Source organism: Ornithorhynchus anatinus, chromosome 2 (genome assembly GCF_004115215.2).
Source record: "Ornithorhynchus anatinus isolate Pmale09 chromosome 2, mOrnAna1.pri.v4, whole genome shotgun sequence".
NCBI lineage: Eukaryota > Metazoa > Chordata > Mammalia > Monotremata > Ornithorhynchidae > Ornithorhynchus > Ornithorhynchus anatinus.
In genome coordinates this window covers 31,963,324-31,984,777 of record NC_041729.1, presented here as the reverse complement: position 1 = coordinate 31,984,777, position 21,454 = coordinate 31,963,324, and the positions used below count along the sequence as shown (strand labels likewise).

The window sequence follows — 21,454 nt, the reverse complement described above, 5'->3', positions numbered from 1 at the left end:
CTGTGGGGTTGAGGGTGGGGTGGGTATCCTTTTTGTGGGTAGGGTTCATGTTTACCAACTCTTATTGTAATGATAATAATAATAATGATATTTGTTAAGTGCTTACTATGTGCCAGGCACTGTACTAAGCACTGGGGTGGATATAAGTAAATTGGGTTGGACATAGTCCCTGTCCCATGGAAGACGAACAGTCTTAATCCCCATTTTACAAATGAGGGAACTGAGGCAGAGAGAAGTCAAGTGATTTGCCCAAGGCCACACAGCAGACAAGTCACTGAGCTGGGATTAGAACCTGTGACCTGTTGTACTTTCCCAAACACTTAATACAGTGCTCTGTAAGCAGTAAGCGCTCAGAAAATAGCATTTGCAGATTTATCACAGGCCATTGATCATGCCGATGGAACTGTTCAAAGAACCAGACATAGCCTTTGAGGAGAGTCCAGGTCCCCCAGACAGAGCGAAGTTTAGACAGACCCTCAGGCTGTGTTGAGTTGTAGTTTGACATACAGCCTGATTCTACCCTGCTGCCACTCTCTGCAAATCTCTTAAAAGACATGCTGGCCTTCTTGAATCAGTATTCTACTTCCTTGTCTTTTACTACATCCTTGATCATTGTGCTGCCTAGGTCCAGGATTCCGGCCTGAGTTTAGCTCCGTTGCCAATATAGATTTTTGGCTGAGTGCATGGCTTCCCGAGGGCAAACTGATAGATTAACCCAGCTTTCTGTAGATTTACGATCAGCCTGTGACGCTTGGCTGATTTTGCAAAGCTGTTTGAAATCATTTGCATGACTTCTTGGGTGAGTACCTCTAGGGCACACACAGCTACACACAGCATTCTTGACTGACTTGTCTCTAGGACTTTGGATGATGGGTGGAGACTGTTGAGTTGGAAGACTTTTCCAGGGCAGTGGAAGCATATTGTAGCACCTGCATCCAGGTCTCTAGCTCTCATTAATTAATCAATCAATCAAATTTATTGAGCACTTACTGTATGCCCTGAGTTGTAGTGTTGGCAGAGTACACTATAATAAAGTTGGTAGACATGTTCCCTGCCCATAATGAGCTTACAGTCTAGAGGGGGACACAGGCATTAATTTAGTCGAGTGAATTCTGGATTTGTACATAAGTGTTGTGGGGCTGAGGAGGAGTAACTAAAACGGTCAAATCCAAGTGCAGAAACAACACAGAAGGGAGTAGGAGAAGAGGAAATAAGGGCTTACCTGGGGAAAACCTCTTGGAGGAGATGGACCTTCAAGAAGACTTTGAAGGTGGGGAGAGTGATTGTCAGATATGAAGAGGGAGAGCTTTCTAGGCCGAAAGCAGGCTGTGGTTGAGAAGTCAACGGCGAGATAGGTGAGATGGAGGTACAGTGAGAAGGTTAGCATTAGAGGAGTGAAGTTTGCAGGCTGAGTTGTAGGAAATCAGGGAGGTAAGGTAGGAGAGGGCAAGGTGTTTGAGTGCTTTAAAGCCTTTGGTAAGGAGTTTCTGATTGATGCAGAGCTAGATGGGCAACAACTGGAGATTCTTGAGGAGAATCATCATCGTCAATGATATTTATTGAGCGTTTACTGTGTGCAGAGGACTGTACTAAGTACTTGGGAAGGAACAACACTACAGAGTTAGTAGACATAATCTGTGCTCAAAACAAGCTTACAGTCCAGAGTGGGAGACATAGAATACATTGAACAAAACTAGGCCCTCTACTTTATCCCCGCTTTTCCAAACTGGCACTGGAATTGGATTGAACAGGGCACCTCCAACATTCCAGGGGATACTGTTCTATGAATCTCAGGATGACATTCTAACAGTGAGCTCCTAGCCAGGTAAGCAGGAGTGCTTGAAAAGATTGAAGCGCAATTAACAATCCATTCTACACTGGAGTCCATAAAGATATTCCCTTGCCAAGCTGACTTCTATTACTTAAAATGCCTGTACTGTTTTTGAATCTGCCTCATAGTATTAACAGTCTTCCTGTTCCTGCGCTGGAGAATCAATCAATGGTATTTATTGGCAGCTTACTGTATAAAGAGCACTGTACTAAACACTTGGGAAAATGCAGTACAACAGAGTTGGTAGCTACATTCCCTGCCGACAAGGACCTTACAATCCTGAGGAGACGTTATCCCTCTCTTCATCCCCATGTGGTAGGCTGGTCGGTTTCCTGCTATTTTCTCCCGGCAGTCAGTCCTCTGCTGCACTGTATCGAGTGAATATTATAATTATACATTATATTATAGGATCTGATCTATAATTATGTTATATATTAAATACATATAGATTTTAGAAATTATTTGGGCGAGATACTGCATTTCTTGGTTCCGCAGTTTTCCAGCTGTAAAATGGGACTAACACTCCCTGACTCTCACAGTATCATAAAAATAATTTTGGGCTACTTCTGTTCATACCTCATGTTCAGAAATTGCCATGCAGGAAATACACTTAACTGGCTCATGGGATGTCCAGGAAGGTGTGGTGAGGGTCAGTCTACCAAACTACTGTAAAAGGCAAATAATGCCCCTCGTCTCCCCATAGTGGGCCATTTCCACAAGCCGTTGTGAGGCCGGAGCCCTGTCCAAAAGCACTAGAAGCAGCATGGAAAGAACACGGGATTGGGAGTCAGAGGATCTGGGTTCAAATGCTAGTTCTGCCACTTATCTGCTGTGACCTTGGGTAAATCACTTCACTTTTCTGGGCCTCAGTTACCTCATCTATAAAATAGGGCTTAAGACTATGAGCCCCATGTAGGACAGGGACTGTGTCCAACATGATTATCTTGTATCTACCCCAGCACTTAGTAGAGTACCTGGCATATAGTAAGCACTTAACAAATAGAGAAACAGTGTGGTTTAGTGGAAAGATCAGGGGCTTGGGGGTCAGAGGATATGAGTTCTAATCCCGGCTCCACTACTTGCCTGCTGTGTGACCTTGGGCAAGCCACTTAACTTCTCTGTGCCTCAGTTACCTCGTCTGTAAAATGGAGATTGAGAATATGAGGACCATGTGGGACAAACTGATTATCTTGTATCTACCCCAGCGCTTAGAACAGTGCTTGGCACATAGTAAGCACTTAACAAATACAATAATAATAATAAATACCACAATCATTATTATTATTAGTGATTGGCATTTGGCTTCTCTGAAAAAAATGGGGAAAAGCAATTAAACCTTCACGGGCATGTCACCCTCCCATTTATATTGGCAAATTGGAACATGAGCACTGTTACAATAAACAATTTTTTTTACACACATATTTATTTCCAAGCACTGTTTTAGGTATTATAGAAGAAGAAAAAGACACCTGGCTCTGCCCTCAAAGAGCTGAACTCTAATGGGAAGACAAGCATATACGAATGGACAGCCAGAAAGTCATTTAGTGACGCTAAATTTGGAGATTTGTTCAGGACTATAACATCTTTTGAGTGTGTATAATAAATATTCACCCTATGATATCTGGTTACTTCCATTTCTTTAAGCATCCAAATGTTTCCATATACAGAAAGTCAACTCCTAAGATTTGTTATTGGTTAATCGAACAGATTCAAGATTCACAAACTGATAGCTTGTTGGTTTAGTCTAGTGCAGTTGGTTTTCAGTGAACAAGGAGTTCTTTTCTTGAACTAATGGTAGGACTGGTTCCAAAAATGCTTATAGTGTATTTACTCTTGTGGAGTCCGTAGTTTTCCAAATTCATTAGGTGAAACTCGAACAGACTGATTAGGGGAAGTGTTCTGCTGGATGCTATTCAATTTTTTTCAACTCTTTTTTAAAAAAATTTTGCTAACCCATCTGTATCGAGCTTTCTTGTGCTAAAGGAAATAGCGGGCTGGTAAAATTTTTCTTCTCTTGTCAACATACTAAAAAAAGCAGTGATGAAACTTCTGAAGTAATGGTAAAACATTGCATACGAGAAAAGCACTCTTGAAGGAACTATCTTTCCATTTGAAATTTAGGAGGTTTTTTTTCAATCTTCATACCTTAAGACATCTTATTTTTCTTTGCAAGAGTTCAAGACAGAAGAATCTGTCTCCAAAAGTACTTCTTTCAGATAATAATTGTGATGGGTCAGCCTCCAGTGGTTTCCTGAACCACATTCAGGCTACAAAAACAGTTTCCATCTTAAACATTCCCCATCCTATGTGCAAGTTTCAAATGACCTTGAATGTGAGAGAGTTACCACAAGGTAAACCTCGCAATAACCAATTAGCACCAGAAAAGACTCGGAGATGACTTGCAAGCCTCCTATCTGGAGAAGCTTTGAGCCACAGTCAAATTGAACTGCCGGAATCAGGTTAATGGAATTGCATGGTAGAGTGACTTCTGTGCAATCTCTACAATATAGTATATTTCAAAAAATTAAAACTGAATGCATTCTGAGATAGCTTTTTCAAATTCTGGCTCAGCAAATTAGATAACTAGTAAAGCAGATAGCCAGACCAGTGAAAAAGGGGGTAGCCAATGATGAGATGTACCATGTAAAATATGTTTTCTGAGCGCTTTTAATAAGAAAAGGCTAGATTTGAATTGGAATTTGGTTTGTATATCCTCAAAGCCATCCCACAAAGAACTATGTAGTCTGCATTCAGCACTCATTGGTTTTATGAATTCATTTTAGGTGGCAACATGATTCTTTCTAATACCAGAGAGTAGCTCATTGTGGGCAGGGATTGTCAGTGTTTATAGTTGTATTGTACTTTTCCCAAGTGCTTAGTACAGTGCTCTGCACACAGGAAGCACTCAATAAATACGATTGAACGAATGAATAATGAAATCTCGGCCTGATAAGAACTCTGGATTTCTGTAAAATATTTAAATGCCTAAAGTCTTCGTTTTAAGAAAAACATTACTAGAAATGATATGATTTGGCTTTCATGAATGAAACCTGGTTTTGATGGCACAGGGAGAGGGTTTACCATGTGTGGTGCATTCTTTTTCTCAGAATAAAGAATCAAGGGATTAGTGATTGAAGGACATTGACTTCGGGAAGTAAAATATGTGAACCTGGGTTCAATACTTTGTTCACGCACTCAACCTTCCGTTGTTTAACAGGGTATCCACTCAAGCTGTGCTGCCCTAAACAGGGATTGGAAATTCTTCGGGCTAATGGAATATAACAGCCAGAAGGGGATGGGGGTGGTATGTCCACTGATCCTCCTGTGACAGGCAGGACTGTGTCAAAATCCCTCATGACAGATGGATTTTCATGTCTCTCTTGGAGGTTGCTGGGGCAGTAATTCCAGAGTCTCCATTATTAGGCTTTCTTCTTTAGTCACTCGTATGAGCCCGATCAAACCCAAACCATTCTCATCAATATGTCACCTGGCTTCTTCTTCAAACTCAGTTACTTTGATCGAACTTATCCAGGGCCTATTTGATTACTTCTTGTAGCCTCAAAAGATATCTGTGACTATCTGTACTTGTGTAGATAAGTACAATAATAGGCCGATAATAGGGCCATGCTATATTTCACCATCAAGAAGTGGTTCCTGAAGTCTAAACTAAATCCCACTTTCCGTGATTTAAGCCTGTTTTCCCTGATCCCTCCTTCACGAGGGTAATTCAGGATCCTTCTCATAAGTCATCCTTCCTATAGTCAGTGATGGCTATTAAGTTCCCTCTCAGCTAATTTTTCTCCAGACCAAATGACACTGGCTTCCTTGAATGTTCTTCAAGTCCCATTGTCCAATCTGTTAAATCATATTTGTTCATCCTCTCTGAACTGTCAGTACCTCAACATTCCTCTTAAAATGCAGAGGTCCAAACTGGATTGGTTCACAAGGGCCCGGAGTCGACCTTCAGGAGATTAGGCTTGTGGCAACTCACCACTGTTGGACTGCTAGTCTATGAGGAACACTGGATTTTTTAATGACATTTATTCAACACTTCCTATGTGTCAAGCACTGTTCTAAGCATTGGGATAGACACAAGTTAATCAGATTCAGCACAGTCCCTGGGACTCACAGTCTAAGTTGGAGGGAAGAGGATTTAATCATTTTACGGATGAGATCACTAAGGCACAGAGAAGTTAAGTGACTTGCCCAAAGTCACAGAGAAAGCAACTGGCAGAGCTGGAATTAGAACCCAAGCCCTCTGAGTACCTGGCCCATGCTCTTCCCACTAGGCCACGCTCAGAGTGAAATTTTTTTCTTAAATCTTCCCCAGTGCTTGCCCCAGTCCTTGAAGGCATATATTGTCTAAGAGGACCTCCCTGACTAAGCCCTCTTTTCCTCTTCTCCCACTCTGTTCTCCATCATCCTTACTCCCTCCCTTTATTCATCTCCCCTCCCAGCCCCACATCACTTATGATATCAATAATACTTGTGGTATTTGTAAAACATTTACTATGTGCCAGACACTGTACTAAGTGCTGGGATATATACAAGCAAATCTGTGATTTATTCATATATATTAACATCTGCCTCTCCCTTTAGACTGTCAGCTCATTGTGGGTACGGAATGTATCTGTTTACTGTTGTATTATTATAATAATAATGTTGATATTTGTTAAGCGCTTACTATGTGCCGAGCACTGTTCTAAGTGCTGGGGTAGATACAAGGTAATCAGGTCGTCCCACGTGAGGCTCACAGTTAATCCCCATTTTACAGATGAGGTAACTGAGGCACAGAGAAGTTAAGTGACTTGCCCACAGTCACACAGCTGACAAGTGGCAGAGCTACAAGTGGCAGAGTATTATACTCTTCCAAGAGCTTAGTACAGTGCTTTGTACTCAGTGAGTGCTCAATAAATGTGACTGACTTGGTGTGCTGTGGGGGGATGGGGGCGGGGGTCAGGGGTGGCCTACTCAGTCAGCCAGACTATGAACAACTGAACCTGGACTGTGGAAGGAGAAGAGGAGGTTGACCAGGATCTGTGCTGGGCCGGGGGGCGGGGGGGGGGGGGGGGGAGCGCGGGTCGGCACAGATGATTTGATTGTGATGACGCCTACCGTCCCTTTGCTCTCCGGTTGGCATCACTTCCCCAGGATACCATTTACCAAAAGAATCACAGTTCTTTTTGCCTCAGGCACCAATGGACTCTACCTTAGTGAGGGTCCCGTTGGCCTAACTGATGCTCACTACAGTGGAAGGATCTGTTCCTGCCTCTCTCAAATCATACTCCCGCCTCTTCCTCTCAGGGTCCTGTTGGGTTTTTTTGCGCATTTGTTTCCAAATACAAGAACCGTACCTCTGATTTCCATGCAATTCTTGGTTCACTATCAATGAGCCAAGTCGCCTTGGGGTTGACTTAGGGTATGTAGCTAATAAACACCCCATATTATAACTGGATTTCTTGGTGGTAGTCCATAAATCTTTGTTTTCACTGAGTATTGTCCCCGATTTTGATGCGTCAGTGGCTCTTACTATTCAGGTTAGACACGGTCCATGTCCCACATGGGACTCATTGGTCTTATCCCCATTTTGAAGATGAGGTAACTGAGCCCCAGAGAAGTAGTAACAGAGGCACAGAGAAGTAAAATGACTTACCCAAGGTCATAAAGAAGAGGTGGTGGAGCAGAGATTAGAACCCAAGTCTTACTGACTCCCAGGCCCGTGTTCTGTCCACTTGGCCATGCTGCTTCTCGACTGATGTTTCTTACTGATATTTCTCCTCTTGTTTTTCTATCTCCCCTCTTACCTTTATCTGTTGTTCATTCATCATGTCCGCTCTCTCTCCTATTAGATTGCAAGCTCCTTGAGGGCAGAGGTGTATGTTCCACACAGTCAAGCGTGACCCCACAAAATAGTTGCTCGATCAATAGGGTTATTATTGATACCGATCCCTACAAACACCACCTCTTCGGTGACCTCTTCAACCATCTGTGTACGTGTCTCACTAGCAAGACCCTTCACCTAACTCTAGGGCCGTTTTGGCTGCATCGCCAGCATCGCTGACCCTGAGGTGAAGGCATCTCATATAGCACAAACTTCAGTTAGATCTTTCCCAGACCACTGCAACCTCACAGTTGAGTTGAACCCCTTGGGCTTCCTGGGGACAGGGATATCTGCGTGGTATCTCCCAGGATGGAGAAGCGAGGGGACTGTCAACATCCTGGCCTTGGGCTAGTCTCGCTAGGATGGGTTGAGCCTCATGGAGGAGTCCCGAGGTTGCAGAGAAGCAGCGTGGCTTAGTGGAAAGAACACAGGCTTGGGAGTCAGAGGTCATGGGTTCTAAACCCGGTCCGCCGCTTGTCAGCTGTGGGACTTTGGGAAAGTAACTTAACTTCTCTGTGCCTCAGTTACCTCATCTGTAAAATGGGGATTAAGACTGTGAGCCCCATGTGGGACAACCTGATTACCTGGTATCTACCCCAGTGTTTAGAACAGTGCTTGGCACGTAGTAAGCACTTAACAAATACTATAATTACTATATTTTTGAGAGGAAAGGCCCAGACCAGGATCATGGAGTCTCTTCCAAGGGAAAAGTTCATCACTGCGGAGATGGAGAACAATGTATGTGGTTTCTTTCTGGTTATTTCTCTCCACAGTCCCACAGTAGAGATCTGGTGACCTTGGGTTACTCCTGAACACTACATTACATATTGTACTCTCCCAAATGCTTAGTACAGTGCTCCGTGCAAAGTCAGCGCTCAATAGATATGATCGATTGATTGATTGAAGAGTAGAATTGGGACTACCAATTTCAGGGTCTTGATCCCTTCCAAACTTTCATTTAGGGCCCAACCTCCCCTGGGACCCACCCAGGAATGTTTATAATGTTAGGCCACACAGCTTAATAATGGAAGGCTCAGTTTTGAAACCATTTCAGAACAGTCTGAACAAAACTCTTGGAGATGAATGAGTAGAGAGCTGGTTTCCAAAATTTGGACTCTCTGACCTATTAGAGTTCTCCCATTTCCTAATTTTTATGATTCACCAACAACTTGCAGGAAAAACAAGCTCTTCATTGTTACTTTTGGATTACCTGCTACTTGAAGGACCACCGACAGTGACTCTTTTTGGCAAAGCAAGCAGGTTGGGTGCTCATGTGTCAGTGGGAAGATGGGGAGTTGATCATTGATGAGGCTTTTCAAGGAAACATATTTTTTTTCTTTTTAGAAATGTATATGCAACTCCCAAAGCAGAACTCTGTGTTCATGGTTCTCCTTTGCAATTTGCTGTTCTTGTCCTAAACTGTACTGTTAAGGGGAAATGTTTAATGTATAGGTATTGTTATTTTCCTAAATGCCTATTCACATCTTTCATTGTACTCTCTGTGTTTCCCTCTTCAGAGAGCCAAGATTGGTCAAGGCACCAAGGTTGCAGAAGAAAAGACAGTCAACGCTCTGTCCAAATTTGACAACAATGGAAACAGGGATCGAATGAAACTGACAGATTTTAATTTCCTCATGGTGCTGGGAAAAGGGAGCTTTGGCAAGGTAGAGTATAACCTCGTTTCTTTAATGAGTCTCTGAAGAGAGAGAGAGAGAGAGAGAGGGAGTGAGTGAGTGTGTGTGTGTATGTGTGTGTGTGTGCTGGCCCTCCGACGATATTTAACTTTTCAGCCCCTGAAAGATCTTTTAAACCAAAGTAGTATCGCCTGGTAGGGGACCTGACCCAATAGCTGGTCGAGGATAATGGAAGTTGAGACTTAGGTTCTAGTCTGCCAACACCACTCACTATCTCAGTAAGTGCCAATTACTGCAGGCTTCTGTTCCTTGGTTGCTTCATCTATAAAAATGGGAATAAAATCACTGAGGCCTGTCTGCTTCCTGGTGAGGCTGAATTAGTCAACGATTGTAAAAACCCCACTTTGCCTTCTTTTTTCTCAAGGATTTCAGTTTAAGACAATATGGGTGTAGAAGGACTATTTAGAACAGTATTTCCAATTTGTTTGACTATAGTCATGAACGGTGAGCGTCGAAACTAAGTGAACAGACAATCCGGTTGGGCCCAAAAGAATTTTTTCAGACATTTTTATTATAATAACAGACATTAGTTGATCATGTTCGATCTTGAAAACTGAAAGGTTTTTACTGCTGTTGCACAAATCAATCAATCGATCATATTTGTTGAGTGTTTATTACGTGCAGAGCACTGTACTAAGTGCTTGGGAGAGTACAATACAACAGGAATAACAGACATGTTCCCAACCTATAATTATCTTACAAACTAGAGGGGAACAAATCCAATTGCTCCCGTCTCTGAGCCAGTGGATAGCTGACCAGAAGTGGGAGTGAGATCGAACTCTTACTGAGCGCTTGAGAAAGTACAATACGAACAGTTGGTTGACGCAGTCCTGCCCCCGAGAAACTTACCGTATCTTCTTCGAAGAAACAAAATCAGATCTCATTTGCATCGATTGTCCATTTTGTTCAGAATCCTGATGAATTTACAGGGGTCATGCCCAAAAGGGTGCCTCTTCTTTTTTTTATTAATGATATTTGCTAAGTGCTTACTATATACCATACACTATTCTAAACCCTGGGGTAGATTCATGCTAATCAGGTTGGCTACAGTCCAAATCCCACATGGGGCTCACAGTCTTAGTCACTATTTTACAGATGAGGTAACTGAGGCACAGAGAAGTAAAGTAGGGGAAGCAGCATGGCTCAGTGGAAAGAGCCCGGGCTGGGGAGTCAGAAGTCATGGGTTCAAATTCCGGCTCTGCCCCTTGTCAGCTGTGTGACTGTGGGCAAGTCTCTTAACTTCTCTGTGCCTCAGTTACCTCATCTGTAAAATGGGGATTAAGACTGTAAGCCTCATGTGGGACAATCTGATTACCCCGTATCTTCCTCAGCGCTTAGAACAGTGCTCTGCACATAGTAAGCGCTTAACAAATGCCAACATTATTATTATTATTAGTATTATTATTAAAGTGACTGGCCCAAAGTCACACGGCAGACAAGTGGTGGAGCTAGAATTTGAACTCAGGTCCTTCTGGCTCCTAGGCCTGTGCACAATCAATCAATTAGTTAATCAATTACTCTTATTTATTGAGTGCTTATTGTGTGCAGAACGCTGTACTGAGCACTTGGGAGAGTACAGTATGACAGTGTGTCGGTAGACACATTCACTGCCCACAGTGGATTTAGAGTCAAGAGAAGGAAACAGACATTAATATAAATAAATACGTTTTAGATATGCACGTAAGTGCTGTGGGCCTAATGAAGGGGCGAGCTAATCCAAGTGCAAAGTTGACACAGAAGAGAATGGGAGAAGAGAAAATTAGGGCTTAGTCGGGGAAGGCCTCTGGGAGGAGATGCGCCTTTAAAAAGGCTTTGAAGGTGGAGACGGTAATTATGTGTCGGATGTGAAAAGGGAGGACATTCCAAGCCAGAGGCAGAACATGGACAAGGGGTAGATAGATGAGATAGATGAGACGCGATAGAGTGAGTAGGTTGGCATTAGGAGAAAACCGTGTGCAGCTGGGTTGTAGGAGGGGAGCACTGAGGTAAATTAGGAGGTGACAAGGTGATCGAATGCTTTAAAGTTGATGTTGAGGAGTTTCTGGAGGTTCTTGAGGAGTGGGGAAAACATGAACTCTATGTTTTTGTAGAACAATGTTCCGGGCAGCAGTGTGAAGTATGGACTGGAGTGGCGAGAGACAGGAGGCGGGGAGGTCAGCAAGGAGGCCAATAAAGTAATCATAGTGGGACATGGATTAATGCGGTAGCAATTTGGGTGGAGAGGAAAGGTAAGATTTTAGTGAAGGGGTGAAAGTTGAACTCACAGGATTTAGGGCCAGACTATGTGGGTTGAATTAGAGAGTATGTGGATTGAATTAGAGCTGGGTCGAGAATAATGTCAAGGTTATGGGCTTGTGAGATGGGAAGGATAGTGGTACTGCTTACACTGAAGGGAAAATCTGGGGGAAGACAGGGTTTGAGTGGGAAGATAAGGACTCCTCTTTTGGACATGTTAAATTTGGGTGTCCGCAGGGACATCCAAATCTTGAAGAAAGGAGGAAATATGAGACTACAGAGATGTAGATTTGGGAATCATCCACAGAGGTGGCAGGTGAGGCCAAGGGAGCGAATGAGTTCTTTAAGGGAGTGGGTGTAGACTGAGAATAGAAAGGGACCCAGAACTGAACCTTGAGGGACTCCCACAGTTAGGGGGAGGGAAACAGGTGGAACCTGCAAAAAAAAAACTGAGAATGAGAGGCCAGAGAGGTAGGAAGAGAACCTGGAGAGGACAGTTTAGCTTTAACATGAAGCTAAACACAGTTTAGCTTTAACATGAAGCTAAAGTTGGACAATGTTTCCAGGAGAAGGGAGTGGTCGACATCTTAAAAGGCAGTTGAGAGGTCAAGGAGGATTGAGGTGGAGTAGAAGTCATTGGATTTGGCAAGAAGGCGATCATCTGTGACTTGTGAGAGGGTGGTTTCTGTGGAATGAAGGGTATAGAGCCATGCCGCTTCTTATCATAATATGCTGCGGTTCCTGAGAGAGAAGTTAGCTTTGTTAGGCACTGGACCATTTGTGGACATTACAGGTTTTTAAACCACAGCTCTGAAATTCAGGGAATTGCCATGGCCACGTCTACCTGGAGTCGACCTAATGGAAGTTGAAGGAATTTCACCGAACCTGGTAGCATTAATGACTGGAATGAAATCTGACCTATTAGCTGGTTTATATTCAGGGGATTGGATTCAAGAAGTTTTGTGAGCATCGAGGGGCTGAACCCTGACATGGATCGCTGGTGCGATGAGAATCATTTCCTGTAACATCAGGTCCTCATGTCAGTCCAATTGTATTTCCTGAGCACTTACTGCGCGCAGAGCACTGTACTAAGCGCTTGGGAGAATATAATATAATGCTGTAACAGATACATTCCCTGTCCACAACGAGCTTACGGTCTAGAGGGAGAGACAGACATTAATAGAAATGCATGCCTTCCAGTTGGCTGGAAATCCACTCAAATGCCAGCTGTCACCCAGGGTCCTGGTAACGTGCCCCACAAACCATGCTATTGGCCTGCTTGGCCCATAAAAACTGCCCTTGCCCCTCATTTTTGGTGGCAGGATGGTGGGGCTTTGGGGTCAGGTGGAGGCTTTCCACTGGCCACCGCTGCCAAAATTAGGGTTCTGGAGAGCAGGCTTGGAAGCAGGACTACTTGTTAAATCTGATGTGGAATATTTCAGGATCCCAAACCACAGTGGGATCGAGACAATCCTTGTGATGTTTTGGGAACATTCACAGTAGAGGAAAGGCTACAGAAGTGTTAGTACAGGAGTCCCCACGGAGAGGAAAATTGATTTATGAAAATGAGAGAAACCAAGATAGATTACTACAATTTACAGAGCCCTAGCCAATCTGAGCTCTGGGATCCAACAAGAGGGGTTCATAAAGATCACAGGGAGAATCCGTCGGGATCAGGGCAAACACTAAACCCGTAATTCTAACATAAATCTAATTAAAAGTGCCTTTCTGGTTTGAGTAAATCAGAGGAGACCTACTTACCTAATCCAGGCTTAGGAGGAGATGGGGGGCTGGGGGAGAGGACAGGGCCGCCTGCTATAGCCAAGATGAAGCAGCTCGAAAGCAGATGAAAGGGAAGCCGGAGAAGGAGCCTCAAGTCACCGAACCTTTAGTTCTGCCTTTCCATCTGTTTTCCCATAGGTTCTCGGGCCCCATGTGCTTTGAGCTGCCGTCTGAGCACGCTTAGAGCCGGTCCAAGAATCGAAGAGTTGTTTACTTGCATTCAGTTTACCAAAGATGAGCCTTGGATGAGTCTTTATCATCCTGGGTGGGGGGGTCCCATTTGATAACACCTTGCCAACCTGAAATTATTAACTAGTCCCAAAGTTCAACGTCCCATCAACCTTCATGTCCCACTGGCAAGCCTCCAATTCGGGCCAAAGTTACTTTCCCAGCTCCCCCCTACTTAGTCTCTGAGCCCCATGTGGGACAGGGACCGTCCGATCCGATCATCTCGTGTCTACCTCTGCGCTTAGAACAGTGCGTGGCACGTAGTAAGTGCTTAGTAAATACCATGATTAGATTAGATTAGCTCTAGCTTTCAAAAGTCATCGTCGAAATTGCGTCAGAAGCCTTGTTTTTCCTGGACTAATCTTACCCCCGGTATGTACGAGGTCACGGTGGCATGTTTTAAAGCTTCTGAGAGCTGAGTGGGAGGGAGGACCTTCCCCCATATGGCCAGTCCCAGCTCTGCCCCACCTCCAGGACCCCTCCTCAGCCAGAGATGGGGAGGACTTTGCTCCCCATGTAGGCAAGAACCAGGACTGACAACAATGTTGCTACTACTGGAATCGGGGGTCAGTATTAGGGGCAGGATCCTGGGAGTTCTGGACGCATGTGTGGTTAATACCCAAAGGGTCCATGTGGGAGGAACGATCCTGGGTTGGGGGGATCAGAATGGGATGAGGGTAACTGAGGGGAGGTGATCATTCAGTCGATGGCGGCAGTAGGAGTTGGGATACATGGCGGCTACCTATAGCAGTATTTTCCGGGGTGCCCAGAGCCTGCCATGACTAGTAGAGTCCAGGCTATCCCAGAGCTTAAGACCAACCAGCCTGGCAAGGGGAGCACCCACAGTGTCCATTTCTGGATCCTGCCTGGTTCAAGGTGCTTTGGAGAAGCAGCATGTCTCAGTGAAAAGAGCCCGGGCTTGGGAGTCAGAGGTCATGGGTTCGAATCCCGGCTCTGCCCCTTGTCAGCTGTGTGACCGTGGGCAAGTCACTTCACTTCTCTGGGCCTCAGTTCCCTCATCTGTAAAATGGGGATTAACTGTGAGCCTCACGTGGGACGACCTGATTACCCTGTATCTCCCCCAGTGCTTAGAACAGTGCTCTGTACATAGTAAGCGCTTAACAAATACCAACAATATTATTATTGGAGGGGAAGGGGGCTGCCTTCCCATCTAAGAGGAAGGAGAAGATGAGCACCCTTGAAGTGAGCCCGTAGATGAGTAAATTACAGATATGGACATATGTGCTGGGGGGGCTGGAAGGGAGGATGAATGAAGGGAGCAAGTCAGGGCGATGCAGAAGGGAGTGGAAGAAAAGGAAAAGAGGGCTTAGTCAGGGAAGGCCTCTTGGAGGAGATGGGCCTTCAATAAGGCTACTCATTCCCTTGGGAAGCTCATCTGCTCCTCCCATTTCAACTTCCACTTTTTTGTGGGGGGACTCCCTCATTCTACCTAGCCACCCCAACCTTTCTTCTCCAGACTGTAAGCTCACTGTGGGCAGGGAATGTGTCTGTTTATTGTTATATCATATTGTTATATTGTTGAGAAGCAGCGTGGCTCAGTGGAAAGAGCCCGGGCTTTGGAGTCAGAGCTCATGGGTTCGAATCCCTGCTCGGTCACTTGTCAGCTGTGTGACTTTGGGCGAGTCACTTCACTTCTCGGTGCCTCGGTTACCTCATCTGTAAAATGGGGATGAAGACTGTGAGCCCCCCGTGGGACAACCTGATTCCCCTGGGTCTACCCCAGCGCTCAGAACAGTGCTCGGCACATAGTAAGCGCTTAACAAATACCAACATTATTATCATTATACCGTATAATAAATGGTGACATTCCCTGTTTGAAGGAATGTTAATCCTTAAGACCAAAATGTCTACTATCTGTTGGAGCCCTGTACTTTCCCAAGTGCTTAGTACAGGGCTCGGCACGCAGTGGGCATTCAATAAATACCAGTGACCGATTGATTGATTAACTGAGTTTGGGGCAATTCCTATACAGTAGTCCCAGAGAGAAGGAATTGACTAAGGAGATTGTGAAGAAGAATACGAGGTAAGAAGTCAACGTTGCAAGAGCAAGGGCCCCAAGAGTCAGAGGACATGGATTCTAATCCTGACTCCACCACACATCCGCTGGGTGATCTTGGGCAAGTCACTTAATTTCTCTCTGCCTCAGTCATCTCATCTGTAAAATGGGGATGAGGACTCTGAGCCCCATGTGGGACAGGGACTGTGTCCAACCTGATTACATGTACCTAATGAGGTAACTGAGACACAGAGAAGTTAAGTGACTTGCCCATGGTCACACAGTAGACAAGCGGTAGAGTCGGGATTAGAACCCACCTCCTCTGTCTCCCTAGCCTGGGCTCTTTCCACTAAACTATGCTGCTTCTCTGCTTCCTCCAGTTCTTGTCCTTCTAATGATTGGGCTGAGATCACTGTCCAGCTCCTTTTAGAAGGGTTGGATTTTTGTTTTCAGGTTCCTTTTCCTCACTGGAAAGGTAACCCACTGGAATCCAAAGTCAGGCAAGCCTGAGGGGCCTGAAGTCTAATGTACCAAGCAAGATGTTCCTGTTTTATTGTAAGAAAAGTGTGTTCTTCCTTGCCTGGATTAGGGGGAGAAAACTTCTTTCATTTCTTTGGTAGGTGTTTCCTGTGGTTAGTAATTACAAGGAGAATGTGTGCGAAGACTTTAATTGGGCATTCCGGCAAGTTACGAGGCATTTGTTGGATTACTTGCATCTTAGAATAATGAGCCCATACGTCTCTGTCGCTCTTGATGGGTTGCCACCGTTGTGGGGCATCCATTAGTTTTGGATCCTAAGTGGTCATCTGAGCTTCGGAAAACACGGGCGGCTTTGAAGGATGCCCACTTAGCTCGCTGTGTTGAAACACAACAGTCCCTTCTGCGACGCCGTGTCGCTCCCCTTGCACCTGAACGAGGAGGTAACTCTCCCTGACGCTCCTCCTCTGACCGAACCGTGGAGTTATCGAGCAAGTGGCTGGGGGTGAAGTAGGAATGTGAGCAGTTACTCAAAACTAATAGTGCTTGATATCGAATCACATGGTTTACTCTTCGTGCTTTGCATTTAACACCGCTGTCCGGGATCCCTCCTGGCCATGGCTGCTTTTCTTCAGTACCCACAATCCCAACTAGAGAAAAAATTGTCGGTAGCACTCCAAGCCACCAACGATGACTAGGGTTAGGAGAAAAGAGATTTGCCTCTTGTGATACTTCTCTGCTAGGCGTCGGAGGACCAGAATTCTGGGAGAGGACGAGGCATAGAAATCTTCGTTCAAAATGGTGCTGATCTGCGACTCCCCTCTTTGTCGTCTTATTTACTTCTCTTCTCAATCAGTGGAAAGCTCACTGTGGGCAGGGAACGTGTCTACCAGCTCTGTTATATTATTCTCCCCCAAGCGCTTAATACAGTGCTCTGCACGCAGGAAGCAATAAATAAATACCATTGATTGATTGATTGGTATTTATTGAGCTCCTGCTGTGTGCAAGACACTGTACTCAGCACTCTTCTCGATCAATCAGTGATAGTGAGTGCGTACTGTGTGCGGAGCGTCGGACTGAGCACTTGGGAGAGCGCAGTACAACAGAGTAATTAAAGACAAAATCTCTACCCTCAAGGAGCTTAAAATGTGTTTTCCAAACCGCAGGAATAATTGGTCTGGAAGAAGTCCAAGGATGCCTCTAATAGTAATAATAATAGTAACTGGGATATTTGGTAAGCGCTTACTATGTGCCAAGCTCTGCTCTAAGCACTGGGGTAGATACAAGATGTTAGGGTCAGACACCATGCCTTCCCAGGTAGGACTCACAGTCTAAGTAGGAAGGATAACAGATACTGAATTCCCATTTTACAGATGAGGAAATTGAGGCACATAGAAGTTAAACAACTTGCCCAAGCAAGGTGACATAGCAAACAAATGGCAGGAATGGGATTAGAGCCCAGGTCCTCCGACTGGTAGGCCTGGGCTCTTTCCTCTAGGCCACGCTGCTTCCCATGCAACCATCTGGTAATAATGATAATAACGTTGGTAATTGTTAACCGCTTACTATGTGCAGAGCACTGTTCTAAGCGCTGGGGTAGATACAGGGTCATCAGGTTGTGTGAGGCTCACAGTTTTCATCCCCACTTTACAGATGAGGTAACTGAGGCACCGAGAAGTGAAGTGACTTGCCCACAGTCACACCGCTGACAGGTGGCAGAGTCAGGATTCGAACCCATGACCTCTGACTCCCAAGCCCAGGCTCTTTCCACTGAGCCACGCTGCTTCTCATCTGATAGCTCTTGGAACAGTACTTGACACATAGTAAGCGCTTAACAAATTCCATCGTTATCATTTAATAGTCGCCTGGACACCAGTGAACTAAAGGAGTTTCCTGTCATTAGATGGGATGCCTTATAAGCTCCTTGAGGACAGCAGTCGTGTTTACTCACATGATAGTATTCTCCCAAGCACTTAGTACACTGTTCTGCATAGAGTGAGTGCTTCAAAAATCCCATAGATTGATTAGTCTGCACACAGTAAGCCTTCAATAAATACCCTTAACTAATATTTCTTCCTATCTGATAGAAAAGCGCTTTCCCCACCTTCAAGCCTTAAGGGTATTTGTTAAACTCTTATTATGGGCCGGGCACTGTACTAAGCACTGGGGTAGAAACAAACTAATGAGGTTGGGCACATTCCGTGTCCCACATGGGGCCCAAAGTCTTAATCCCCATTTTACAGATGAAGTAACCGAGGCCCAGAGAAGTGAAGTGATTTGCCTAAGGTCACCCAGCAGACAAGGGGTGGAGCCGGGACCAGAACCCAGGTCCTTCTGATTCCCAGGCCTGGGCGCCATCCACCAAGCCACCCTGCTTCATGGCTCAGTGGAAAGAGCCCGGGCTTGGGAGTCAGAGGTCATGGGTTCTAATCCCCTCTCTGCCACTTGCCAGCTGTGGGACTTTGGGCAAGTCACTTAACTTCTCGGTGCCTCAGTTACCTGATCTGTAAAATGAGGATTAAAACTGTGAGCCCCACGTGGGACAACCTGATCTCCTTGTATCCCTCCCAGCGCTTAGAACAATGCTTTGCACATAGTAAGCACTTAACAGATACCACCATTAATTAATTAAAAGTACATCTCTTCCAAAAGGGCGTCCCTGACTAAGCTCTCATTTCCTCATCTCCCACTCCCTTCTACATCACCCTTACATTTGGATTCGCACCCTTTATTCACCCCACCCTCAGCCCCCCAACGCTTATGTACATATCCATAATTTATTTATTTATATTAGTGTCTAACTCCCCCTCTAGACTGTAGGCTCCTTATGAGCAGGGAACATATCTATACCAACTCCGTTATATTCATTCAATTGTATTTATAATAATAACGTTGGTATTTGTTAAGGGCTTACTATGTGCAGAGCACTGTTCTAAGCGCTGGACACACACAGGGGAATCAGGTCGTCCCACGTGGGGCTCACAGTCTTAATCCCCCTTTTACAGATGAGGTACCTGAGGCACAGAGAAATTAAGTGACTTGCCCACAGTCACACAGCTGACCGGTGGCAGAGCCGGGATTCGAACCCATGTCCTCCGACTCCAAAGCCCGTGCTCTTTCCACTGAGCCACGCTGCTTCTCTAATAATGTTGGTGTTCGTTAAGCGCTTACTATGTGCAGAGCACTGTTCTAAGCGCTGGGGTAGTACAGGGTAATCAGGTTGTCCCACGTGAGGCTCACAGTTAATCCCCATTTTACAGATGAGGTAACTGAGGCACAGAGAAGTGAAGAGACTCGCCCACAGTCACCCAGCTGACAAGTGGCAGAGCCGGGAGTCGAACCCTTGACCTCTGACTCCGAAGCCCGGGCTCTTTCCACTGAGCCACGCGTGCTTACTGCGTACAGAGCTTGGGAGAGTACATTATAACACTAAACGGACACGTTCCCTGCCCATCGCGAGCTTACAGTCTAGACTAGAGGAGACAGACATTAATATAAGTAAGAAAATACATGAAGTACACTCCCTAGAACTTCCTACCCTCCTCTGCGCGCAGTAAGCGCTCAATCAATACAAATGATGGATTGATTACCAACCGGCCAGCCCAGATGCTAAACAGAGTGTGGACCATAGTCCATTTCGATCATTTTTCCCACTTCTCCTTAAATTGAACACCCCCCCCAAAAGGCAACTCCATACTACCTGCCGTTCCCCCAGTCCAGTCAGTGCCCGGCAAATGAAACCTCTAAATTGCCTTTCCTGGTTGAGTATCTTATTTACGGGAGCTGGTGAGGAGAGGATTGAGGGAGAGGAAAGGCAATATTTTAATGAGTTACACCTCTGCGCCTGCCTCTCAAAGTGTCAGGCAGGGCATCTGAGAAACGGCAATTTCTTGCCTTGCTCGGCTTAATTGAGGAACATTAAGTAAACTTTAAGGAACTGCAGTTTATGTAAGGGGATAGTCACCGAAACTGTTGCAACTCAGTGTTATCGATATGCTAATTAGTCCTTGTAAAAACAGAGCCCTAGCTTAAGTGATTAACTCCTGCCTTGCTTGAGTTCTCGCCTGCCCTCATCAACTGTGACAATCCTTCCCCCCTCCGCATCTCCCTCCCTCCTTCCAGCTGCTTCCTTTCACACTTACTCTGGCAGCTTCGCGGAGAAAAAGAAGTATAGGTGTGTTTTAGAAAGCTATGGCAGGGGTGGGGGCGCTGGGGGAGAGAAGAGTTGCATTTTTACATCCTTAATCAGGATCTAATGTCCCGCTAGCTGGATCTTTTTCAGAATAGTCAGTCCCATCAAAGGTGTCTTGTCCTCAGTAAATCAATCGATCGGTGGTATTTTTTTGAATGCTTACCCTATGCAGAGCACTGTACTAACATCTGGGGAGTACAGCACAGGAGAGTCGGTAGACGTGATCCCTGCCCTCAAGGAGCTTACGATTTAGTTTGGGAGACAGATGTTAAAATAAATTATAGATAAGGGAAAGGGCAGACTATAAGGGTACATATGTTCTAGGAGAAGTATCAAAGCGCCTAGGGGGCTACGGACCTAAATTCAAGGACCTAAGGGAAAGAGAATAAGATGGGGAGATGATCTCTCTCTGAAGCTCACAGTCAAGTCCCCAGGGACTTCCCTACCTCTGCTCCTCTGTCCTCAGGAAACTTTATTTCTGGAAATATCCCCAGTCTAGTAGTAGTTGTAGTGGTTTTTACTGAGCACCCACTAGGTGCACTTTACTATTCAATTCATTCATTCAATAGTATTTATTGAGGGCTTACTATGTGCAGAGTACTGTACTATACTGAGAAGCAGCTTGGCCTAGTGGAGAGAGCACAGAGCTGGGTTCTAATCCCGGCTCTGCAACTCGTCTGCGGTGTGACTCCGGGCAACTCACTTAACGTTTCTGTGGCATTAAAGCATTCGTTTAGCTCCCCCTTCTTACCTACCTCACTGATTTCCTACTGCGACCCAGACCGCACACTTCACTCCGTTAACGCCAACCTACCACTGTCCCTCAATCTCATCTCTCTCGTGGCCGACCACTTTCCCGTGTTCTCCTCTGATCTGGAACTCCCTCCCCCTTTACGTACAACAGACCTTCACTCTCTCCACCGTCAAAATCTTCTTAAAATCACAGTCCCTCCAAAAGGCCTTCTCTAAGTCCCGTTCCCTCGCTCTCCCTTCTGTGTTACTGTATGCACTTGGACCTTTTAAGCAATTCATTTTCACCCCACCCTCGGCCTCACAGCACTTTTTGTGTGTATCTGTAATTTGTCTTAATATCTGTCACCCCTTCGAGACGATAAGC

At 45.2% G+C, this 21,454-nt stretch overlaps 1 protein-coding gene across 2 annotated transcripts in view; it reads left to right on the top strand.

Annotated features, from left to right (window-relative positions):
• The window catches only part of PRKCB (protein kinase C beta), a 438,119-nt gene that overhangs the window by 309,564 nt on the left and 107,101 nt on the right, over nucleotides 1-21,454 (top strand). For both annotated transcript variants that reach the window (XM_029057467.1, XM_029057466.1), the window contains exon 9: nucleotides 9,230-9,376. In XM_029057467.1, coding sequence (XP_028913300.1) covers nucleotides 9,230-9,376 — 147 coding nt within the window. The remainder of the gene's footprint in view (nucleotides 1-9,229; nucleotides 9,377-21,454) is intronic.